The sequence below is a fragment of the Lissotriton vulgaris genome, chromosome 5, assembly GCF_964263255.1.
Source record: "Lissotriton vulgaris chromosome 5, aLisVul1.2, whole genome shotgun sequence".
Taxonomy (NCBI): domain Eukaryota; kingdom Metazoa; phylum Chordata; class Amphibia; order Caudata; family Salamandridae; genus Lissotriton; species Lissotriton vulgaris.
Genome location: NC_141693.1, coordinates 1,866,254,961 through 1,866,280,777, shown reverse-complemented (window position 1 = coordinate 1,866,280,777; position 25,817 = coordinate 1,866,254,961). Strand labels below are relative to the sequence as shown.

At 49.7% G+C, this 25,817-nt stretch overlaps 1 protein-coding gene across 1 annotated transcript in view; it reads left to right on the top strand.

The window, feature by feature from the left end:
• The window catches only part of IKZF3 (IKAROS family zinc finger 3), a 262,154-nt gene that overhangs the window by 222,273 nt on the left and 14,064 nt on the right, over positions 1-25,817 (top strand). Inside the window, exon 6 of the mRNA XM_086924363.1 lies at positions 19,367-19,480. Coding sequence (XP_086780489.1) covers positions 19,367-19,480 — 114 coding nt within the window. The remainder of the gene's footprint in view (positions 1-19,366; positions 19,481-25,817) is intronic.

The window sequence follows — 25,817 nt, the reverse complement described above, 5'->3', positions numbered from 1 at the left end:
TATTACAAAATGGCTCGGATCAAGGCAAACTCTGTCAGGTTGAGAGGAATACCAGAGTTGCAATTGCTTATTTGATAATTTAATTGAACGAGAACATTAAAAAAATACACAGTACAATATACACAGTGGGACAGATTTATGTTAACTGGCGCATCCCCAGGGATGCGCCAGTTAACATGCGCCACAGTGCGCCACAGCTCCGACAGCCATGGTGCGCCGCATTTATAATGCGGCGCACCATGTTGCAAAAACAGCACAGATGCGTGACGCATCTGTGCCGGAAATGTGTCGCATTGCTGGAGTTGCGTCGCAAGCGCGACGCAGCTCCAGCAAGGCTCGGGGGTGCCCCATTTTAACAATGCTGCGTCAAGACCTACGTCTGCTTCAAGCAGGCGCAGGCTTTTGACGCAGCATTGGCTTAAAAGTGACTGAGTGAAATCTCATAGATTTCACTCAGCCACTTTTGCGAGGCGCACCTGCCCCGGAACGCCCACCCTGCGCCGGAACGCCCACAAGCGGCGCAGGGCTTTACAACGTGACGCATCTGCCTAGATGCGTCACGTTGTAAATCGTTCGTAGGGATGCGCCACGTTTACGCCGCCTTGCGTGACGCAACAGCGGCGTAAACGTGGCGCAAGGGCCTCATAAATCTGCCCCAGTATATTTACACCTACATACAGGCGTAGATTTACAAATGAGTAAACTTATATGTGCATGTAAGTTTACCAGTGTGAATAGGCACCCTCCATTATAAGTATGTAGATGTCTGTTGTGCGTACCAGCAAGGGGCTTGTGAGAAAAAATCAGCTAGAACGTGTTGAGTTCATGGCAGGGTGGTGTGAAGTAGTGGAGATGAAGGGTATCATCAGAATCCATCTCGTCTCTATTGTAGTCATAAATGTCTGAATCGGTATTTATTACTAAACTTACTCCAGATAACAGAGGTGGGTGTGGGTGGGGGTGGGGGTGTGTTGACATCACAAAGAACAAGGCTGAAGGATGAGTAGTTTATAAATGACACCAGAACTCCAATATATTAGTTGTTATGTCTTTTTTTCTATTACGTGTTTAATTTTGAGGCAGTTAGCTTGAATTGGGTGGGTTTTTTTTAAACTGAAGAATGTCGAGGTGAGTAAGAGAAACACTGGACTGTTGATTAGTTGTTTGTATTAGATTTGATTTTTATTTCAATTATGTTGTTAAGAGAGTAGAATTCTGAAAAAAACACCCATTGCTGTATTAAAAAAGATTTTTGTCGGTAGAATGGAGAGGCTGTTAATGGTGAAAGTGCGGCTACTAATGGGCATTGTATGAATGACAATATTAAGATTTTCTTTATTTTTCGTGTAATTATTGTGACTAGCAAAGCTCTGTGGGGCTAATAGGGCTGTCATTATGAGCGACCCTTGACCCTCCCAGGACAGGTCGCTCTCCCCACAGCATCAGCGACCCCCTTGCTGCCTCTGCTCATCCTGTCTCGCTGCCTCCCCGTTACTCCCGCTCCCCTCCCGCCTCTTCCCGCCATTTTTTTCCCGCTCTCCTCTTGCGGCTGCCTCCCCTGCGGCCCCGCCCCCCCACGCCTGATTCGCTGCCCGACCCCCCAGCTGTTCCTCCCTCCCTCGTCCCCTTCTTAATGGAGACCGCTGGAGCGTCTGCGCCTGGACCGCACCCAGCGCCAGAACCCCTGGCCCTCGACGTAGCCAGGTGACCCGCCTCAGATACGACGCCACCGCCCTCCACTCACTCAACACCGGCCAATCACCTGCCTGCTACCGTGCCACCCCGAAACGCTCCCACGGACCCTTCACCTGCCAAGCCTGCAAATTCACCTGCCTCCGGACCTGCACCGCGCCCGCCAGACCAAGCGCCAACAACAACCACCTCAAGTGCATCCTGCTAAACACCCGTTCCGTCCACAAACACGCCGTCAAACTCTGGGACCTCCTCGACACAACAGCGCCGGACGTCGCCTTCCTCACGGAAACCTGGATGAATGCCTCCTCAGCGCCCGACATCGCCATTGCCATCCCGGACGGTTACAAGATCACCCGGAGGGACCGCATCAACCAAACCGGAGGAGGCATCGCCATCGTCTACAGGAACACCATCCGCATCACGACTAACTCTGACGACGCCCTCACCGCCACGAACACCTTCACTTCCAGATACACACTGACCCCAAGACCACCCTCAGAGGGACTCTCATCTACAGACCCCCGGACCGCGCACACAATTCAGCGAAGCCATCGCAGACTTCATCAGCCCACACGCCCTCGCCTCCGCGGACTACATCCTCCTTGGGGACCTAAACTTCCACCTGGAGAACAACAATGACAACAACACCACCACCCTGCTGGACAACCTAGCCAACCTCGGACTCAAGCAACTGGTGAACACCCCCACCCACTATGCCGGCCACACGCCTGACCCAGTCTTCTCCTCCAGCAACCACGTCTCCTTCAGCTACTCCACCAGACTTTACTGGACCGATCACAGCTGCGTCCACTTCAACTTCAGGAAAACCACGACTCACCACCACCCGCAACAGGTTCCCCGAAGACGCTGGAGCAAGATCACCACCGACCAGATCACCACGTCCCTGAGCCAAAACCCATCTACCAACAAAACGGACACCAACGACGCCGCCCGCAACCTCACACAGTGGATCACCGACTGCGCCAACACCCTTGCTGCACTGAAGACCCCGCCAAGCAATCCCGGCAGCAAGAAAGCCTCATGGTTCACCGACGACCTCAAATACTCTAAGAAAGCCTGCCGTACCCTCGAGAAAGCCTGGCGCCACGAACAGTCAACAGAAAACATGACAGCCCTCAAGAACGCCACCCGCAAACACCACCAGCTGATCCGCACCACCAAAAGAACATCTTTCAGAGAACGACTGGACAACCACACCCACAACAGCAAGGAACTCTTCTGCATTGTCAAAGAGCTCTCCAACCCCAGCGCCAGCAACAACGACATCACGCCTTCGCAAGACCTCTGCGACTCACTCGCCATGTTCTTCCACCGCAAGATCGCCGACATACACAACAGCTTCGGCGCCCAGACCACGCACCCAAACATCGAACCAACGCCCCCCACCACCATCCTCCGCGCCTGGACCCCCGTCAGCACCGAAGACACCACCCACGTGATGAACACCATCCACTCCGGCTCCCCAGCAGACCCCTGCCCACACCACATCTTCAACAAGAACGACTCCATCATCGCACCCCACCTCCGGAACATCATTAACAGCTCCCTCACGTCCGTCACCTTTCCAGAGAGCTTGAAGCACGCAGAGATCAGCGCCCTCCTGAAGAAACCCACCGCCGACCCCACGGACCCCAAGAACTTCCACCCCATCTCGCTCCTCCCCTTCTCCCGCAAAAGTCATCGAGAAGACCGTCAACATACAGCTGACCACTTTCCTCGAAACGAACGGCTCCCTCGACTCATCGCAGTCCAGCTTCCGAGTAAACCACAGCACTGAAACCGCCCTCATCGCAGCAACCGATGACATCAGGACAATGCTCGACAATGGGGAAACTGCTGCCCTCATCCTCCTCGACCTATCGGCCGCATTCGATACAGTCTGCCACCGCACCCTAACGACCTGCCTCCACCACGCCGGGATCCAAGAAAAGGCCCTGGACTGAATCACCTCCTTCCTCTCCGACAGAACTCAGAGAGTCCGCCTCCTGCCCTTCTGCGCCGCGGCCACCAAATCATCTGCGACGTACCCCAAGGCTCCTCGCTCAGCCCTACCCTCTTCAATGTCAACATGAGTCCCCTCGCGGCCATCGCATGCAATCACGACCTAAACATTATCTCCTACGCAGACAACACCCAGCTTATCCTCTCCCTCACCAACAACCCCGCCACCGCCGAAGCCAGCCTCCAGGAAGGAATGAAGGACGTCGCGGAATGGATGAAGCTCAGCCGTCTGAAACTGAACTCAGACAAGAGGGAGGTCCTCATCCTCGGACCATCCCCCTCTGCCTGGGATGACTCCTGGTGGCCCCCGGCTCTGGGCACCGCCCCCAAGCCCACAGACCATGCACGCAACCTGGGATTCATCCTCGACTCCTCCCTCACGATAACCAAGCAAGTCAACGCCGTTACTTCTTCCTGCTTCAACACCCTTCGCATGCTCTGTAAGATCTTCTGCTGGATCCCCACCAGAACCAGAAAGGCGGTCACCCAGGCCCTCGTTACCAGCCGTCTGGACTACAGGAACGCCCTCTACGCTGGTACCACAGCCAAACTACAGAAAAGACTTTAGCGCATACAGAACGCATCAGCACGACTCATCCTGGACATCCCCCGTCAATTCCACATCTCCACCCACCTGACAGACCTACACTGGATCCCCGTCAACAAGATGATCACGTTCAGGCTCCTGACCCACGCACACAAAGCTCTCCACGACATGGGCCCCGAATACCTCAACAACCGCCTCAAGTTCTACACACCCACCCGCCAACTCCGCTCCGCCAGCCTCGCCCTCGCCACCGTCCCGCGGATCCGCAGAACCACCACCGGAGGAAGATCCTTCTCCTACCTGGCTGCCAAGACATGGAACTCCCTCCCCACCCACCTACGTCTGACCCAGGACCATCTCTCCTTCTGGAAACAACTCAAGACCTGGCTATTCGAGCAGTAGCAGCATCCCCCCCCCCCCCCCCCCCCCCCCCAGCACCTTGAGACCCTCACGGGTGAGTAGCGCGCTCTATAAATGTTCCTGATTGATTGATTGATTGATGACCCATTTTCACAGTAACCCTTAAATATTTTGCCTCTGAAGGTTTTAGATGTTTCTTTCTGTGAGCCCAAGAAATAAGCATGCACACTGTGTGGGTCTGTTTGCCACATGTGTTGAGACCCTAAAGTGAGGCTCTGAGGTCAAAGGGCCTTTCTTTGAGAAACTGAATACATCTCTCACTTCTGTGAGACTAGCAGCGGTGGAAGTATGAATTTTAATAAACAGATAGGCCTTTTTAAGTGGTTTCTTCAGGGGCGGATACATCCAGGCCTGCCCTGCTTAAAAGGTTCTGCCACTCTCCCACGTACTTATGCATTGCGTAAGTGAGGTTGGATGAGTGTGGAGCCTGTGCACATTTGTGTGAGGCAGTCCAAATGGAAGAAGGTGTTGTGCAAGGCTGTCCAGGTCTCTGCTGACCTGTGAACTTGTGTGTCACCAAGTGTTTTACAGATTAGAGACTTGCGAATTGCTGTGAGTGGGGATCCAATTCCTGCTGAGGTTTGATGCTCCGGTGGTGCAAACCTCTAAATCATATTTTTTAGGTAATGCAGAGCCACTTTGCATGGCCTCATGTGTATGCAGTAAGACAAGGCACTGCAAGCATGTTGAAAAATCCTTGGACTGATCAGCACTGCTAATCTGTGAGGACCAGGTGCAAGAGAGGAGTACTTGGTAATCCAGCTGGTTTTCAATAGTAATTCAGCAACAAGACACCTTGGGTAAATGACTGCAGTTGTTAATGCTGGACCTCGGTAGCCTCTGATTGCAGGGTAGAAATCAGATCCTATTTATGATTTGATTTTTTTTTAAGTTTGATGATTTTTGGTAAAACAATTTAACTGTATAGGTTAAACATGTTTTAAAAATTGGATGTAGGTGCCTGTAGGCGTCTACGTCACTAAGAGAAGCCTTGGGTATGTTGCCCATTTGTGGGCCGAGTGTTGCTGTGTGTATAGATAGCAGCTATGTGCACGTGCCATGTACATATCTGAGTGATGAGTTGTGAACGGCATCAGTGAGAGTACTAAAAATGCGTTGTCACTACACTTGTATCTGCAGATTTTGTGAAAATAGTTTTGTGTCTAGTGTCTCTTGGGGTGGCGAAATGAACAGTTCTGGGTGCATTGAGCAGCTCTGGGTGCAGTGTGTCTGGAGTGTGTTTAGAGGTTTTGCGGGAAGTTTGCAGCTGGGGGCACAAGTGAGAGCAGCTCGGGGCGCTTTGTGTCTCCAGGCATCACTGAGATGAGGAAGGTGGCTAGAGGTGTGAGTGGGTTCAGCTCTGGGTGAAGGGTGGCTGGAGTGTGTTTAGAGGTTACATATGTAGTTTGCAGCTCTGGGCATAAGTGAGGGCAGCTTGGGGCGCTGTGTGTCTCCAGGCATCACTGAGATGAGGAAGGTGGCTAGAGGTGTGAGTGGGTTCAGGTCTGGGTGAAGGGTGGCTGGAGTGTGTTTAGAGGTTACATATGCAGTTTGCAGCTCTGAGCATAAGTGAGGGCAGCTTGGGGCGCTTTGTGTCTCCAGGCATCACTGAGATGAGGAAGGTGGCTAGAGGTGTGAGAGGGTTCAGGTCTGGGTGAAGGGTGGCTGGAGTGTGTTTAGAGGTTACATATGTAGTTTGCAGCTCTGGGCATAAGTGAGGGCAGATTGGGGTGCTTTGTGTCTCCAGGCATCACTGAGATGAGGAAGGTGACGACCGCTGTTAGTGGGTTCAGCTCTTGGTGAAGGGTGGCCGGAGTGTGTTTAGCGGTTTATGTGCAGTTTGCAGCTCTGAGCATAAGTGAGGGCAGCTTGGGGCGCTTTGTGTCTCCAGGCATCACTGAGATGAGGAAGGGGGCTAGAGGTGTGAGTGGGTTCAGGTCTGGGTGAAGGGTGGCTGGAGTGTGTTTAGAGGTTACATATGTAGTTTGCAGCTCTGGGCATAAGTGAGGGCAGATTGGGGTGCTTTGTGTCTCCAGGCATCACTGAGATGAGAAAGGTGACTACCGCTGTTAGTGGGTTCAGCTCTGGGTGATGGGTGGCTGGAGTGTGTTTAGCGGTTTATGTGCAGTTTGCAGCTCTGAGCATAAGTGAGGGCAGCTTGGGGTGCTTTGTGTCTCCAGGCATCACTGAGATGAGGAAGGTGGCTAGAGGTGTGAGTGGGTTCAGGTCTGGGTGAAGGTTGGCTGGAGTGTGTTTAGAGGTTACATATGTAGTTTGCAGCTCTGGGCATAAGTGAGGGCAGATTGGGGTGCTTTGTGTCTCCAGGCATCACTGAGATGAGAAAGGTGACTACCGCTGTTAGTGGGTTCAGCTCTGGGTGATGGGTGGCTGGAGTGTGTTTAGCGGTTTATGTGCAGTTTGCAGCTCTGAGCATAAGTGAGGGCAGCTTGGGGTGCTTTGTGTCTCCAGGCATCACTGAGATGAGGAAGGTGGCTAGAGGTGTGAGTGGGTTCAGCTCTGGGTGAAGGGTGGCTGGAGTGTGTTTAGAGGTTACATATGTAGTTTGCAGCTCTGAGCATAAGTGAGGGCAGCTTGGGGTGCTTTGTGTCTCCAGGCATCACTGAGATGAGGAAGGTGGCTAGAGGTGTGAGTGGGTTCAGGTCTGGGTGAAGGGTGGCTGGAGTGTGTTTAGAGGTCACATATGTAGTTTGCAGCTCTGGGCATAAGTGAGGGCAGCTTGGGGCGCTTTGTGTCTCCAGGCATCACTGAGATGAGGAAGGTGGCTAGAGGTGTGAGTGGGTTCAGCTCTGGGTGAAGGGTGGCTGGAGTGTGTTTAGAGGTTACATATGTAGTTTGCAGCTCTGAGCATAAGTGAGGGCAGCTTGGGGTGCTTTGTGTCTCCAGGCATCACTGAGATGAGGAAGGTGGCTAGAGGTGTGAGTGGGTTCAGGTCGGGGTGAAGGGTGGCTGGAGTGTGTTTAGAGGTCACATATGTAGTTTGCAGCTCTGGGCATAAGTGAGGGCAGCTTGGGGTGCTTTGTGTCTCCAGGCATCACTGAGATGAGGAAGGTGGCTAGAGGTGTGAGTGGGTTCAGCTCTGGGTGAAGGGTGGCTGGAGTGTGTTTAGAGGTTACATATGTAGTTTGCAGCTCTGAGCATAAGTGAGGGCAGCTTGGGGTGCTTTGTGTCTCAAGGCATCACTGAGATGAGGAAGGTGGCTAGAGGTGTGAGTGGGTTCAGCTCTGGGTGAAGGGTGGCTGGAGTGTGTTTAGCGGTTTATGTGCAGTTTGCAGCTCTGAGCATAAGTGAGGGCAGCTTGGGGTGCTTTGTGTCTCCAGGCATCACTGAGATGAGAAAGGTGACTACCGCTGTTAGTGGGTTCAGCTCTGGGTGATGGGTGGCTGGAGTGTGTTTAGCGGTTTATGTGCAGTTTGCAGCTCTGAGCATAAGTGAGGGCAGCTTGGGGTGCTTTGTGTCTCCAGGCATCTCTGAGACGAGGACGGTGACTACCGCTGTTAGTGGGTTCAGCTCTGGGTGAAGGGTGTCTTGAGTGTGTTTAGAGGTTACATATGTAGTTTGCAGCTCTGGGCATAAGTGAGGGCAGCTTGGGGCGCTTTGTGTCTCCAGGCATCACTGAGATGAGGAAGGTGGCTAGAGGTGTGAGTGGGTTCAGGTCTGGGTGAAGGGTGGCTGGAGTGTGTTTAGAGGTTACATATGTAGTTTGCAGCTCTGGGCATAAGTGAGGGCAGATTGGGGTGCTTTGTGTCTCCAGGCATCACTGAGATGAGAAAGGTGACTACCGCTGTTAGTGGGTTCAGCTCTGGGTGATGGGTGGCTGGAGTGTGTTTAGCGGTTTATGTGCAGTTTGCAGCTCTGAGCATAAGTGAGGGCAGCTTGGGGTGCTTTGTGTCTCCAGGCATCACTGAGATGAGGAAGGTGGCTAGAGGTGTGAGTGGGTTCAGCTCTGGGTGAAGGGTGGCTGGAGTGTGTTTAGAGGTTACATATGTAGTTTGCAGCTCTGGGCATAAGTGAGGGCAGCTTGGGGCGCTTTGTGTCTCCAGGCATCACTGAGATGAGGAAGGTGGCTAGAGGTGTGAGTGGGTTCAGCTCTGGGTGAAGGGTGGCTGGAGTGTGTTTAGAGGTTACATATGTAGTTTGCAGCTCTGGGCATAAGTGAGGGCAGCTTGGGGCGCTTTGTGTCTCCAGGCATCACTGAGATGAGACAGGTGGCTAGAGGTGTGAGTGGGTTCAGCTCTGGGTGAAGGGTGGCTGGAGTGTGTTTAGAGGTTACATATGTAGTTTGCAGCTCTGGGCATAAGTGAGGGCAGCTTGGGGCGCTTTGTGTCTCCAGGCATCACTGAGATGAGACAGGTGGCTAGAGGTGTGAGTGGGTTCAGATCTGGGTGAAGGGTGGCTGGAGTGTGTTTAGAGGTTACATATGTAGTTTACAGCTCTGGGCATAAGTGAGGGCAGCTTGGGGCGCTTTGTGTCTCCAGGCATCACTGAGATGAGACAGGTGGCTAGAGGTGTGAGTGGGTTCAGATCTGGGTGAAGGGTGGCTGGAGAGTGTTTAGAGGTTACATATGTAGTTTGCAGCTCTGGGCATAAGTGAGGGCAGCTTGGGGCGCTTTGTGTCTCCAGGCATCACTGAGATGAGGAAGGTGGCTAGAGGTGTGAGTGGGTTCAGCTCTGGGTGAAGGGTGGCTGGAGTGTGTTTAGAGGTTACATATGTAGTTTGCAGCTCTGGGCATAAGTGAGGGCAGCTTGGGGCGCTTAGTGTCTCCAGGCATCACTGAGATGAGACAGGTGGCTAGAGGTGTGAGTGGGTTCAGCTGTGGGTGAAGGGTGGCTGGAGTGTGTTTAGAGGTTACATATGTAGTTTGCAGCTCTGGGCATAAGTGAGGGCAGCTTGGGGCGCTTTGTGTCTCCAGGCAACAGTGAGATGAGGACGGTGGCTAGAGGTGTGAGTGGGTTCAGCTCTGGGTGAAGGGTGGCTGGAGTGTGTTTAGAGGTTACATATGTAGTTTGCAGCTCTGGGCATAAGTGAGGGCAGCTTGGGGCGCTTTGTGTCTCCAGGCATCACTGAGATGAGACAGGTGGCTAGAGGTGTGAGTGGGTTCAGCTGTGGGTGAAGGGTGGCTGGAGTGTGTTTAGAGGTTACATATGTAGTTTGCAGCTCTGGGCATAGGTGAGGGCAGCTTGGGGCGCTTTGTGTCTCCAGGCATCACTGAGATGAGACAGGTGGCTAGAGGTGTGAGTGGGTTCAGCTCTGGGTGAAGGGTGGCTGGAGTGTGTTTAGAGGTTACATATGTAGTTTGCAGCTCTGGGCATAAGTGAGGGCAGCTTGGGGCGCTTTGTGTCTCCAGGCATCACTGAGATGAGACAGGTGGCTAGAGGTGTGAGTGGGTTCAGCTCTGGGTGAAGGGTGGCTGGAGTGTGTTTAGAGGTTACATATGTAGTTTGCAGCTCTGGGCATAAGTGAGGGCAGCTTGGGGCGCTTTGTGTCTCCAGGCATCACTGAGATGAGACAGGTGGCTAGAGGTGTGAGTGGGTTCAGATCTGGGTGAAGGGTGGCTGGAGTGTGTTTAGAGGTTACATATGTAGTTTACAGCTCTGGGCATAAGTGAGGGCAGCTTGGGGCGCTTTGTGTCTCCAGGCATCACTGAGATGAGACAGGTGGCTAGAGGTGTGAGTGGGTTCAGATCTGGGTGAAGGGTGGCTGGAGAGTGTTTAGAGGTTACATATGTAGTTTGCAGCTCTGGGCATAAGTGAGGGCAGCTTGGGGCGCTTTGTGTCTCCAGGCATCACTGAGATGAGGAAGGTGGCTAGAGGTGTGAGTGGGTTCAGCTCTGGGTGAAGGGTGGCTGGAGTGTGTTTAGAGGTTACATATGTAGTTTCCAGCTCTGGGCATAAGTGAGGGCAGCTTGGGGCGCTTTGTGTCTCCAGGCATCACTGAGATGAGACAGGTGGCTAGAGGTGTGAGTGGGTTCAGCTCTGGGTGAAGGGTGGCTGGAGTGTGTTTAGAGGTTACATATGTAGTTTGCAGCTCTGGGCATAAGTGAGGGCAGCTTGGGGCGCTTTGTGTCTCCAGGCATCACTGAGATGAGGAAGGCGGCTAGAGGTGTGAGAGGGTTCAGGTCTGGGTGAAGGGTGGCTGGAGTGTGTTTAGAGGTTACATATGTAGTTTGCAGCTCTGAGCATAAGTGAGGGCAGCTTGGGGCGCTTTGTGTCTCAAGGCATCACTGAGATGAGGAAGGTGGCTAGAGGTGTGAGTGGGTTCAGCTCTGGGTGAAGGGTGGCTGGAGTGTGTTTAGAGGTTACATATGTAGTTTGCAGCTCTGGGCATAAGTGAGGGCAGCTTGGGGTGCTTTGTGTCTCCAGGCAACAGTGAGATGAGGACGGCGGCTAGAGGTGTGAGTGGGTTCAGATCTGGGTGAAGGGTGGCTGGAGAGTGTTTAGAGGTTACATATGTAGTTTGCAGCTCTGGGCATAAGTGAGGGCAGCTTGGGGCGCTTTGTGTCTCCAGGCATCACTGAGATGAGGAAGGTGGCTAGAGGTGTGAGTGGGTTCAGCTCTGGGTGAAGGGTGGCTGGAGTGTGTTTAGAGGTTACATATGTAGTTTGCAGCTCTGGGCATAAGTGAGGGCAGCTTGGGGCGCTTTGTGTCTCCAGGCATCACTGAGATGAGACAGGTGGCTAGAGGTGTGAGTGGGTTCAGCTCTGGGTGAAGGGTGGCTGGAGTGTGTTTAGAGGTTACATATGTAGTTTGCAGCTCTGGGCATAAGTGAGGGCAGCTTGGGGTGCTTTGTGTCTCCAGGCATCACTGAGATGAGGAAGGCGGCTAGAGGTGTGAGAGGGTTCAGGTCTGGGTGAAGGGTGGCTGGAGTGTGTTTAGAGGTTACATATGTAGTTTGCAGCTCTGAGCATAAGTGAGGGCAGCTTGGGGCGCTTTGTGTCTCAAGGCATCACTGAGATGAGGAAGGTGGCTAGAGGTGTGAGTGGGTTCAGCTCTGGGTGAAGGGTGGCTGGAGTGTGTTTAGAGGTTACATATGTAGTTTGCAGCTCTGGGCATAAGTGAGGGCAGCTTGGGGTGCTTTGTGTCTCAAGGCATCACTGAGATGAGGAAGGCGGCTAGAGGTGTGAGAGGGTTCAGGTCTGGGTGAAGGGTGGCTGGAGTGTGTTTAGAGGTTACATATGTAGTTTGCAGCTCTGAGCATAAGTGAGGGCAGCTTGGGGTGCTTTGTGTCTCAAGGCATCACTGAGATGAGGAAGGTGGCTAGAGGTGTGAGTGGGTTCAGCTCTGGGTGAAGGGTGGCTGGAGTGTGTTTAGAGGTTACATATGTAGTTTGCAGCTCTGGGCATAAGTGAGGGCAGCTTGGGGTGCTTTGTGTCTCAAGGCATCACTGAGATGAGGAAGGCGGCTAGAGGTGTGAGAGGGTTCAGGTCTGGGTGAAGGGTGGCTGGAGTGTGTTTAGAGGTTACATATGTAGTTTGCAGCTCTGAGCATAAGTGAGGGCAGCTTGGGGTGCTTTGTGTCTCAAGGCATCACTGAGATGAGACAGGTGGCTAGAGGTGTGAGTGGGTTCAGCTGTGGGTGAAGGGTGGCTGGAGTGTGTTTAGAGGTTACATATGTAGTTTGCAGCTCTGGGCATAAGTGAGGGCAGCTTGGGGCGCTTTGTGTCTCCAGGCATCACTGAGATGAGACAGGTGGCTAGAGGTGTGAGTGGGTTCAGATCTGGGTGAAGGGTGGCTGGAGTGTGTTTAGAGGTTACATATGTAGTTTACAGCTCTGGGCATAAGTGAGGGCAGCTTGGGGCGCTTTGTGTCTCCAGGCATCACTGAGATGAGACAGGTGGCTAGAGGTGTGAGTGGGTTCACATCTGGGTGAAGGGTGGCTGGAGAGTGTTTAGAGGTTACATATGTAGTTTGCAGCTCTGGGCATAAGTGAGGGCAGCTTGGGGCGCTTTGTGTCTCCAGGCATCACTGAGATGAGGAAGGTGGCTAGAGGTGTGAGTGGGTTCAGCTCTGGGTGAAGGGTGGCTGAAGTGTGTTTAGAGGTTACATATGTAGTTTGCAGCTCTGGGCATAAGTGAGGGCAGCTTGGGGCGCTTTGTGTCTCCAGGCATCACTGAGATGAGACAGGTGGCTAGAGGTGTGAGTGGGTTCAGCTCTGGGTGAAGGGTGGCTGGAGTGTGTTTAGAGGTTACATATGTAGTTTGCAGCTCTGGGCATAAGTGAGGGCAGCTTGGGGTGCTTTGTGTCTCCAGGCATCACTGAGATGAGGAAGGCGGCTAGAGGTGTGAGAGGGTTCAGGTCTGGGTGAAGGGTGGCTGGAGTGTGTTTAGAGGTTACATATGTAGTTTGCAGCTCTGAGCATAAGTGAGGGCAGCTTGGGGTGCTTTGTGTCTCAAGGCATCACTGAGATGAGGAAGGTGGCTAGAGGTGTGAGTGGGTTCAGCTCTGGGTGAAGGGTGGCTGGAGTGTGTTTAGAGGTTACATATGTAGTTTGCAGCTCTGGGCATAAGTGAGGGCAGCTTGGGGTGCTTTGTGTCTCAAGGCATCACTGAGATGAGGAAGGCGGCTAGAGGTGTGAGTGGGTTCAGCTCTGGGTGAAGGGTGGCTGGAGTGTGTTTAGAGGTTACATATGTAGTTTGCAGCTCTGGGCATAAGTGAGGGCAGCTTGGGGTGCTTTGTGTCTCCAGGCAACAGTGAGATGAGGACGGTGGCTAGATGTGTTAGTGGGTTCAGCTCTGGGTGCACCTTGCATTTGTCATGTCACCTGCACAGCATAAACGTCTTGGCCGAGTGATGAGTCCAGTGGATACCTTAGGTTACTGGTTTTATCTGGAAAATTCCTCCTCGTGGGAGGTAGTTTGCCGTCCTTCCTAATATGTATGTAGTGGACTTTATTCTATCAGAAGGGGTCCCTTTAACAGGCTGGACTGAAAGGGGAAGTTTGTAGTACCTTGGTCCACCCATGGGAGAGTTCCATGGCAGGGCTTAGGGGCTAACAAGCCAGCACAACCAGGTATGTCAGACGCTTTTGCAGGCCCAGGTCAAAAATATCATGAGCAACACATAAAGGACGAGATCCTGCTTCTAAGTTAAAAAAGATATTCTACAGTAAAAGAAGCATCTAGTGGTGTAGCCGTAACAGTGGCCTCATCCTTAATAAACCGGACAGGCTTGCTTTGAAATCTCTGCGTTTTGTAGCACAAGTCGAGGGCACTGAAAAGGGGTGGGGTTGAGGAATAATGGCCCTGAGCAGAACTCCTAGCCAGCTCTAGGCTCTGTTCCTAATCCGTCCCCACTACCTGATAACGCGCGGCACAGCAGGAAAAGGGTTTCGGGTAACCACTGCTGAGCGCAAAACCATTTATACCACGCCCTCCAAACAGATTGCCAATTTGCTTATTATATTTCTCTCTTTATTTACAATACTAAGGGCCACATTAGGATGGCGGACGGACCTGCGTCAGTCCGCCACCCCCGAGGTGGAGGGACCGTCCGCGGGGGCAGCGGCGGTCCCTCCGGTGCAATTAGGATGTGACTTACACCGTGGCAATTACATACTGGATCTTTAACCTTGCGGCGGGTGCTGCTTGAAGTAGCACCCGCCACAAGGTTAAAAAAGCATGTTTTACATTTACATGCACAAAGCGGCAGGCACCGCGTGGTGCCTGCCGCTTTGTGCATGTAAATGTAGGGGGGTACCATAGGTACCCCCATGTGCACCACCCACCCCCCTTCACCATGGGGGCCCGCAATGGGTCCCCAAAGAAAAGATCATATGCCTTTTCATGGCGGCATAGCCGCCGCGGAAAGGCATGTCCCAATGCAAATCCTAATATGGCTGGCGGTGTCTGATAGACACCGCCACCGTATTAGAGCTTTTCCGCTGCGTCGGAAGGCGAATGCGGCGGAAAAGCGGCAGACGGTCTTCGGGTGGCTTCCGCGGGCCCGGAGGATGCGGATTCACTAATCCCCTTATGAGGACCTAGAACAAAAGGAATATTTATATTTACACCTTTCTATATACATTTATATACATCTCTTCATCATTGTAATAATAAATAAAGACAGACTCAATTTCACTGCTAGTTTGCTTTTATCTATTTTCTTTGAAATCATATAGAATGGTCGAATAGAGACACAATGTTGAATCTGAATATTCACTCAAGAACACAATACAGGTAATCACGTAACATCTCAATTAAGGAGCATGAGTTGCGTGGCTAGTGTAAGAGACAAAAGAGAATTTTTCAATAAGAACAAATGCAAATACAGAATATCATACAAACCTAGAAAACGATAGCACAGCGTGCTAATAGCTAGAAATGCCAACCCTCCGGCCGAGAGGCAAAGCTGGGGCTATCCTCATGAGGTATGAGGAATAAAGTTAAGAAGTCAGCTTACAGACTGCATCAGCCAAGTACATCAAAAGAACAGCTTGCGCGAATGCCTCAGATAGATCTAACACCAACACTCTCTTCTCTCTCGGCCTACCCAGCCTAATCTATCACTTCTCAGGACAATGTGTGCCTTTGGAGAGACCCTGTCTGTGTGTGGAGACACATTCCATGTGCATAGGCATCAGAATATGTTTATTGGGGAGCAGGGGAACTATGAGTCACATAGCTGATTTTTGGGGTCGTTTCATTCTAAATGTCCACCTTTAAAGTAGCCCATGTCAAAATAAAACTCAACTGGAGATTGAGTTTATCCAGTTCTGATCCATATTTGCCACCACCTGGAGAAAGCCTTTCCTACTCGCTATTGCACATTTTGAGCAACAAGTTTAGAAAATGAACTTTGGTATCCAAATAGTATGAGACAGTCCTAAGCTTTGAAACAACAGTGGTAAATTAGAAGTGGGCGAGCCACTGAAAGGTCGAGCCAGATGGCAGGCTCAGGCTCAACTCGAGGTACTCCTGAGCCCCCCAAACGAGCCAAGCTTTTATGTGGCTGCAGCCTGACACACAGGCTCCTCATCTTTATGAAATAAAGACAAAGCTTTGATGATCAACGTTTGATGTAACATGGACAAGAGAGAAACAGGTACCCAGCTAGGGCTGCATTGCACAGTTATCCTGGCTTCCCCGATTGACCAAATTGTGTGCTACTGGGCAAATGTTAGATTTTGCCTAGACTCCTCCTTCTTCATTATCACATTTGAGGGAGCCCTCAATACAAGCATTCAGGGTGTGCGTTATACACAAATCTCTTGTTTTTTTTAATAGACAGGAACGCAGCTCCATCTGCAATAAAAATTTATTACACCACATATATAGGGTAGACATGACTGCTGCATTGCTTTTTAGTTCAATAATGGCATTGTCAGGCAGGCAATGCAAGAGGAATTCTTTTAAGTTAATTTTTTAAAAATATCACTTCAATAAATACTTCTCAATGCAGTGATATGATCTGAAAGGCATCAGCGTGTTAAAGAAAACACTTGGGGCCTCATTAGGATGGCGGTGAATCCGCATTCTCCGGGCCGGCAGAAGCCACCGCCGGCCCGGAGGATGCGGATTCACCGCCGTGGCCACATAATACACCCACCGCCAGATTAGGATGGCGGTGGGATTGCGGTGGGACTAGAGGGGGACGGCAGGTCCGTCCGCCACTGATCCGCGGGGTGTGGAGGGCCATTTGGTGGCAGTGTCTGCAAGACACCGTCCGCCAAATTAGGATGTGCATCGTCACATGCTTTTCCACAGCGGCTTTTCTGCCGTGGAAAAGCATGTGGTCTTTGGTGTTTGGGGACCCGTTGCGGGTCCCCAGGGTGTCGGGGTGTGGGGGGTGCACATGGGGGTACCTATGGTACCCCCCAGCATTTACATGCACAAAGCGCCGCTTTGTGCATGTAAAAGTTAAACATGCATTTTTAACCTTGCTGCTGCTGCTGCTTCAAGCAGCAGCCACCGCAAGGTTAAAGATATAGGATGTGACCGGTCCAGAGGGTACCTTTTACCCATTGAACTAGGATATTTGACATCTAATCTCAGCCACAGTGTTCCAAAACTTGGCAGGGCCCATGACAAAGTGAGAATTCCTTGGGAGTGGCAGACACTACACCTTATCATCGGAATTAGTGACTCCTAAGTTGTGCTTTATTGGACTAGTTGGAAGTGTGCAACCAGGAGATGCAATGTTTAACCCCAGCCTCCCATTTGGCCAAACTGTGCGCTATTGGGCAATCTTTTTTCTGATTGCTCTGCTGGTTCCTTTGGGTAAGATTGGAAGTATTTTGATCAAATGTAAAAACTGCTTCTCAGCATGATTCAAAAAATGGACTGACTATTACCTGGGAGGAGAGTGATGCTCTGTCAAATAGTATAGTATAGTCACCAAAATGCAGCCGAATGGAAATATATATTGTCTTTGAACCAAGTAGCAGTGCTCTGCAGTCCTGCGTCTACTAATCTAAATGCCTGTTTGACCCTGGGCATATAATACTCTCCCTGTGCTTCGTTCACTGATCTGACAATATGACAGCACTTTGAAACAGGCTTTATGTAAGAAATTGGCATCATGGGTGTACTCTCCGGACAGGTCCTGAGCATGGGTAGAGGAGGGGAAAGGATGTGGCTTTATGGTAAGAGCTGCCAACTTTGAAAGCACTGACACCCCAGTTGTAGTCTAATGGACTAGTTTGAAATGTGGAACTAGAAGACGTTGTTTTTAATCCTGGCCTCCCATTTTGCCAAAATGTGTGGATGGAGGAGGGGAGAGGATGTGGCCTTACGGATAGAGTTGCTGACTGTGGAAATGGAGAAACAGGTTTGAGTCTCAGCATAGGCTCAACATCCAATAAATACTGGGCAAATCACGTAATCTTCCTGGAATGTGTCCTTGTGTAACATAACCATTGCTCACGGAAAGTCCTCCAGTATCTTCAGGTAACGTTTGCACTGTATAAAACTGCAACAACAACAAAAAATGCAATCACTCATTCAAGACTGTTTGCATCTCAATCGCTGAAGGTGCTCCTGACCCTTAACGTACAGGACCCCGCCTGTTCTGCAAGGCCACCCTGCCTGCCACTGACAAGCCCACAAAGGGCTGAAAGAGGGAGATTTGCTTGTCCTTTGAAAGGGCCAACGCGCCAAAATGAAGGACAATTGGCATCATGGGGTGCTTCTGAGTGGACAGCTTGACAGGATCGCCAATTGCAGGCCAAACCTGCTTAATGTGGACGGGCCTTGAGGCGATGGTGTGGGGCTGCGAGCCCCAGGAGAGAAGGGCGCCCCTCCTGGGAGCCTTGCAGCCATGGTCCAGTGCTTTGAGGCCAGGGGAGGTGTGCCCCTTCCCCTATTCCTCCCAGAGCTACACATGCCTGTGAGGCCTAGGAGAGAGGCACCCGGCCCTGGACATGCAGGGCTGCACGGTATGTGTTGTGCCCCATGCTGGTGGGCTGAGCGCGGCTGCCCATGTTGCCCATTCCTAGCCCTGGTCTGCAGGTCTCAGCTGCTCTCGGTCTGCGTTGAGTGGTTGTGTGCACAGGACTAGCCAGAAAAGTAACATATACCCACCTTGAGACCGAGCGAGCAAGTGAGGTGAGCGAGACCTCGTTCAGGGAAACTAATTTGTTCCCCCAGGGAATTCTGAAAACAGATTCACCAAATGGTATATGTTATACCTTTTACATCCATCCCTCCTCTCCTCTCTAATCTGCCTTTTTCCTTCTGTCCTTGTACCCCTCCTTCTCTCCATCATCCAACTATCTCTTTTTCGCCTCCTTTCTTTTCTTCCCTCAAGCCATCCATTAGACTCTCCATCCACTGATCTGGTCTTCCGACTCTCCAGCCATCCTGTCCCCATTTCTTCCTTTTTCATCCATCCATCTTCACTTCCTTCTTTCTGTTATCAGCTTTCGTTTTCTCATTTATTTATCCCTCCATTCTTCCTTTTTCCTCTTCATCCATCCAGTCTTCTGTTGTTGCCCTTTTTTCATGCTCTTTAGCCCTTCATCTATCAGTCTGTCCTCCACTAATGCAACCTTACTTCTCTGCATCCATCCACCCATCTATCAGTTCATCTTTCCTTCCTTCTTTCACATCCATCCATTCATCATTCTGTTTCTCGTTTATGTATCCTTCCTTCTCTCTGCCATTCATCCGTACTTCTCTCTAGCCATCCTTTCATCTCTATCCTCCTGTCCATCCATCATCCCCTCCACCCATCTTCCTCTCCATGCTTTGCTCTATCCCTCTCTTCCCAGCATCCTCTATTGTTTCATCTGTTCTCCCTCCTCGGTACCCATCATGCGATTCTCTCAATGAGCTTGTATGTGAGGCCAGAGCCGCCGAGCAAAGTTCCATTCAGTCTCCTTCATTATGTAACACAAGAGAGCATGCAGCATCCTCCCCCGCTCAAGCTGACAAAGTGGGGGGCAGACGACGCCCCCGGCTGGAAGGCTTGCTTCCGCTCGAGTTGCATCTCTCTGACCACGAGTGCACACCACAGAGCTGGCACTAGAAACCCTCATTTTTTGGGCGAGGGTGGAGAGGTGTCGGCGGCACTTGGCTTCATCGAGTAAACGTTTCTTCTCGTGAGTGTGACTGTCTCTGGGCTTCAGGCATTTCTGATTCATGATCTAGTTCTTTTTTTAAAAAAAAAGTTTGTTTTTCAGTCTTATGCGCCTCACTGTTTCTTCTCGCTTTCTTTTTTCTAACACCAGACGAGGACCCCAGACGCATCAAAGCCGAGATGGGCAGCCAGCGGGCCCTGGTTCTGGATCGTCTCGCCAGCAATGTGGCGAAGAGGAAGAGCAGCTTGCCGCAGAAGTTCATTGGTGAGCTGGTGGAGGGGCCTGGAGTGCACTGCTGGGGGAGGGGAGGCTTCGTAGCGCCTCCTGCAGGGTACAACTCGCGTAGCTTTGATGTACTATACTATGCTTCTGGTTCTTAGAACACCCTGTATCGCTTTGTAGAGCGGCGAGAGGTGCATGGATCTGGGCCACGGGTGTCTAAGGGGTAACCCAGGGTGACAACCCCTGGGTGGCGCCACATTCAGGGCCTTAACTTCGTGGTCACCGCCCCTGGGCGCGGAGCCGCTTGGGTGACTCCCTGGCATGGAGGCAAGGTCTGAACATTGACTAGAAAAATTCAGAGGAAAAATTCAGGACAGAATAGAAATTTTGCATGCACATCTGAGAAAGTTGCATAATTGTAAAATAGACGACTTGCATAAGTAAAAGTCAATAGATTTCTGTTCCGTGGTTTCTACGATACATATCAGAATTGCTCAAATATTCACCCGTAGAAAGCAAACAGAATGTGACAGCCGACATCAGGTACAGTTAACAATTCTACCCCCAAAGCCACATTTCCCTTGGTAATGGTGGGATAGATGAGACCCGAAAATAAGATGCTGGGGACAGCCTGGCACTGTGTTAAGTATCGCAAGGTAAGACAGCAGCCAAGTTGTGTCTCCAAGCAATGGAAATAAATAACTACAAAAGGCCAGAAAAATGTCACAGAGCGCCATGTGCGAAAGTGACAATTCAACCTTGGGGAACTTCTCAGCCACAACTTCCCCATGGGACCATCCTAGTTTTATCATCCACATCTTCTACCTTCATTGCGCTTATATATCGTCCATCTAGCTCTCCTAACACCTCGATTCACAAGTTCTTCAATACTATTTCTGCCTTCACTTGTCATTCAAACTTCCCCATAATCTTTGACAATTTAAATATGCACCTTGGAGCGCAGCTTGATGATGTTACTTCTTAACAACTATTATTCACATAGAGGATTGTGGCCTTTTGCAATTTTTTAGGAGACCTACTCATACTGTAGGACATTTTTTAGAGGCTTTAAAGTAGCCGTAATGACTTGATTAAGTCAGTTTCAAATTTTTCATGACATAGACGGATCATTTTTAAAATGTATTTTCTACTTAAATCTGCAGACATTACTAACTAGATTGATAAATCTGTTACTTAATCTAGAGCTGGGCATAAAGTTAAGCCCAAAGTGTGACATGCGTTTTCGTGTCCTCTCCCAACCTCGATACCCTGGTTCCAGGCATGCTAACCATTTTAATTGGACTAATGCAGATCTAAGAGAGCCCCTAACAACATAGAAACTAAAGAGTAATGCAAATACAGTCTTGCCAAAGTAAACACTTGAGGTTCGCCTACTGAGAGCAAATGTTGAAACCACTATTCATTAGAGCACAAACTGCAATTTGTTGCCACAATATTAAAAGGCTATTCACCGGCTGCAGTCAGAGTTTTACAGCTCCCTTACAGGGCACACCACGAACACACAAAAAAGAAACTTTCAAAATAATTGAGGAGTTAACCATTCTCCCAGTCACGCTTTTTATGCTCGAGAATTCTGTGACTCTTTATCACACTTCTTTGTTGAAAGAATAATTACCATCGTGTTCCCGATTTTAGTTAATCAATCTTCCCATATCCCCAATCTAAACATTAAATCATGTTCTCAAGTTTTGAACACTCTTCTACTTGACAAGCTATCGTGTATCATGTAAATAATGAATTGAAATGTTTTATCATTGTACTGAGTTTTTTTTTATCTTTTATTGTATTGTAATGCTTTTTAAGATATGTGCAATATATCGAAATAAAGCTTGTTTCTACTACTTTCTACTACTACATTAAGAAATGTAAATCTGATTTCCCAAGTGACCCTTTCCCTCCTCAAATTATTGATCTGGAGCCTCTTGGCTTTAACAGTGCCACTTTACAAGTCGCCACCTTGTCATTGCTCCCTGGTGTAGTTCCCGCCAATCTAAAACAAGTTTTGGTCAGACCAATTATTAAAAAATCAGCTTAGACCCTTCCCTCCTGCCTATGGTGGTGAAAGTCTTGGAGACTGTTGTAACAAACAAACTATTTTCTTTACCAGAATCCAACAACCTTCTGAATGATGCAGATATAGGGTTTGTTTCACCCCAAAATACATGTACAGAATCCGCCCTGGTTTCTCTTGGTGATCTCAGCTAGTCGCGGATATTATTACCACCTCCGTCGTACTTTTGCTTAATTTATCTGCATCATTTGATACCACTGACCACTCAAATTTGCTCTCTGGATTAAAGGACCGTGGATTCAATGGCGCAGTTTTAGCCTGCTTCTTTTCCTTATCAAGCAATAGATCTCAAAATGTCCTGCTGGGTGATTTTGTCTCTGACACATTTCCAATAACTACTCATGTTCCACAGGTTTCTATTTTCCCTACTTCCTTATTTGACATCTGCATGCTTCTTCAAATAATGCTGATTAACTACTTTGGCTGCAGGTTCTGTACCTAGGGAGATGACACACAGTTAATTTATCATCTTGATGGTAGTTTGACTTATGTGACTCTTCGGAATTGCCTCCGTAGTGTCAAAGGCTGTATGGATCACAACTGGCTCAAGGGTGACATCCGTAAAATGGAAGTCCTTACAGCAAGCCAAGACTCTGACGCGTCGACTCCCGTTCTCTACAAAGCGTCCACTGGCGCATTCCCTCCTCACAGCCCGGCATGAAGAGTTTAGGGGTTAAATTTGACAGACAGACTGACTATGGTAAAATAGATATCAACAGTGGCTTTTTCATGTCCTTACTGCCTAGATAAATTGAGACCTATTCTGCTGCAGCTGTCCCTTAGAGGTAGGAAAGTCGTAGAAGCAGCTGTTATTGGCTTAAAATTGGACTATTGCAATTCTCTTTATGACTCTCCAACCATCTCCTTCAAATACTCCAATCCTTCCCAAGCAGCCCGGCTTGTTACTTTGTTACGCTAATCTTTACTCTGTTTCTCCTTTACTTATAGAACCTCACAGGTTACTCATCCTGAAGAGAGTTATGTTCAAAGCTGTTTAGTTCATAAATGCCTCTATGGCGCTCCTCCATTTCTCTTATCCAAAATACAGAAATATGTCCCTGCTTGCTCTTCACACTCCTCGACATCTTTTCTTCTATCTTATTCTTTTTGTAGAAAATCTTCTTATGGTGGGGAAGCCTTGTCTGCTCAGTCCTCCAACCCCTGCCCCTGCAACTTTGTTCCTGCACATCTGAAATACACTTCCGCACTGAAGGACAGATTTACAAGCCCCTTGCAACACTTTTACACCACCGCTGCACCACTTTTTGTGACGCAGTGTCATCGTAAACAATGTGCAACATTGCAACACATTTACAATGTGACACATCTAGGAGGATGCGTCATGTTGTAAAGCCCTGCCCTTCATTATACCTGCGTCTGGTGTAATGTGTGCAGGGTGGGCGTTCCGACGTAAGAAAACCTTGTGAAAGTGACGGAGTGAAATCTACAAGATTTCACTGCGTCACTTCTTCGACACCACTGCATCAAAATCTGAGTGACACAGCATAATAGGAATAGGCATTCCGAAGCATTGCTGGAGTTGCGTCGTGCTTGCGACATCACTCCAGCCATGCGTTGCCTTCATGCCAACAGATGCATCACGTATCTGTCAATCCCTGCGCCACAGTGTGCCGCATTGTAAATGTGACGCATCCAAGGTGGTGCAAGGTTTTTTTGTGTGACGCAAATTAACTGACGCATCTCTGCTAATATGCAGAGATGCATCACTTCTTGTAAATCTGCCCTTCAGTGTTTTCTGAACAAAACACAAAGGGGCAGAGTTACAAGAACTGATGCATCTCAACATATTAGCAGAAATGCGTTGGTTAATTTGCATCACACAAAAAAAACATTACGCCACCATGGATCCGTCGCAATTACAGTGCGGCGCACTGTGGCACAAGGATTGACAGGTACGTGATGCATCTGTTGGCATGAAGGCAACGCATTGCTGGAGTCGTGCGACAAGCACAACCCAACTCCAGCAATGCTTCAGAATGCCTATTCCTATTATGCTGCGTCACTCCTTACACCAGCTTTGAGAAGGCGTAAAGTTTTGACGCAGTGGCGGCGTAGAAGTGACACTGTGAAATCTTGTAGATTTCCCTAAGTCACTTTCTTGAGGCTTTCTTATGTTGGAACGTCCACCCTGCATACATTAGACCTGAAGCAGGTATAATGTGGCGCAGGGCTTCACAACGTGACGCATCTGCCTAGATGCGTCTCGTTGCAATTGTGTCGCAACGTGGCGCATTGTTTACGACGCCGCAGCGTCACAAAAGTGATGCAACGGTGACGTAAAAGTGTTGCAAGGGGCTTGTAAATCTGCCCCAAAACCTTCTTCTTCTCTTCATTGATATGTATTACCGGTCATGTTTCATGTTTAGCACCAAGAGACCTTTGGGTGTATGGGTGCTTTAGAAATTCACAATAACATAACATAACCATCACAATAAACTCCCAGTGGACGGGTTGCCAAACTACTTCACTCTCAAAATGTTTAGTCCACATCCTTTGGGATCCCCATGCACATGTGTGGGACAACCTGCATCCAAGATACTGGGAGAATCAGTTCCTGAGAAGGGAGTGCAGAGACCACGCCTGGTCGCATCACCAGTAAGTGCAGGCTCGCTGGTCCGGTTCCAGTAGTCGTCAGGAGCTACATTGCATACAAAAAAGAGAGAGATGACGGCTAAGGTTGCATCCATGTCTAAAAGCTCAGAGCTCTTATCTCAGGCTGGATCACCTGCCCTGCTGCAAGTGTTGCACACCTTATATTTGGTTATTGCTGATGTTCAAACTTTTACATTGAAAGTAGTGTATTTTGGTTAATTTTACCTCAGGACATTCAATTATATAGTGCCCTGAGTGGCCTTTTTGGGGAATTTCTGCCCTCCATATTTTGTTAATGACGAGGCAAGTCAGTTGTCTTGTGCCTCCTACAAAAAAAGCCTTCATCGTTACTGATGGAGTTATGCTATATTAAACCATATGGATGAACGTTTTTGAGCAGCACTCCTCCTAAGCTGAACTATTTCAAGATGCTCCCAAATATGATGATCATGGAAAAGGAAGCACAGTGAAGAAAAGTAATTGTCTAGGATCACACAATTTCGTCAAACATGCAATTAGTTCAAATCTCAGAAAAAGTATTTAAATATGATATGTTGCAATAACTTCACAAGTGTGTGTGCCATGGGTGAAGTTAGAATCCACTTGGTACTTGGCAGCATAGTAGTCTACTGAGCCACTTAAAAGCGGGCTTTTCTTTGTATTGCTCTGTTTGCAGATTGAATAACTTCTCATTCAAATTCGTCATTTAGCAACATGAAGCCATGACTGATAAAGTGATCAGCCCATACATTGAATTTGGGCCAACTGGGAAAAGAAAGAGCTTAAATAACATGTGTCTGACATTGTTCAGGCCTAGCCTGTCAATCTATTACAACCACCAGCCTGCCCTGAGTTTAACACCTTCGACGCTGATGACGGAACCGCTCCGTCATCAGCCGCGGTAGCGCTGTGCTGATGACGGAGCGGTTCCGTCATGGCCCGTTCGCCGTGCCTGCGCGGTGCGGATTCCGCGCCTGCGCTGGGCATTCCATTGAGCGGGCGGGGCCATGACGGAACTGCTCCGTCATGAGCACAGCTCAACCGAGGCTGGTGACGAAGCGGTTCCGTCACCGCCATGGGCGCGCCGCACAGCCCCCGCTCCCGCCCCCGCCCCCTTAGCGCTGCGGCGGAATAGCCTCCGCAGGGAAGGTGTTAACACTCCAGTTTTAGTTACACCTCTGTCCACTTTGCAGTCTGAGGCTCCACCAATTCACAAGACCCCTGACATTCGGGTCCTGCAGTACAGTGCAGGAAATGAGTGGTAGATGGCGACTCTGGTAAGCCATTATTGAGGCGAATCCGCAATTCAGATTGGACCCAGTGAAACATACTGAATTTGCCCCGGTGTGATTTGCTGGCACCGGGACACATTCAGCAGCTTCAGCAGGTTGTCTCCTTTCAGTTCTGAGCAGCAACCTGCAGACAGCGAAGAGGCTTTTTTATTATTACTAGTATCTGTGCCAAAACAAAATCTAAATTATTTTAAGGGGCCATCAGCCCTCCTTTTGTCCAAATATGATTCTGGCTGGGAACTATCTGGAGCCTATCACCTAGATGCAAATGCTATGAAGGGGAAACAAAGCTTGATATCACTTCCCAAGTACATATCAGAAACTATTGTTTGGAGGCAGGTTTTGACTTTGTTCTACCCCTGTGTATCCATACTAATATAAT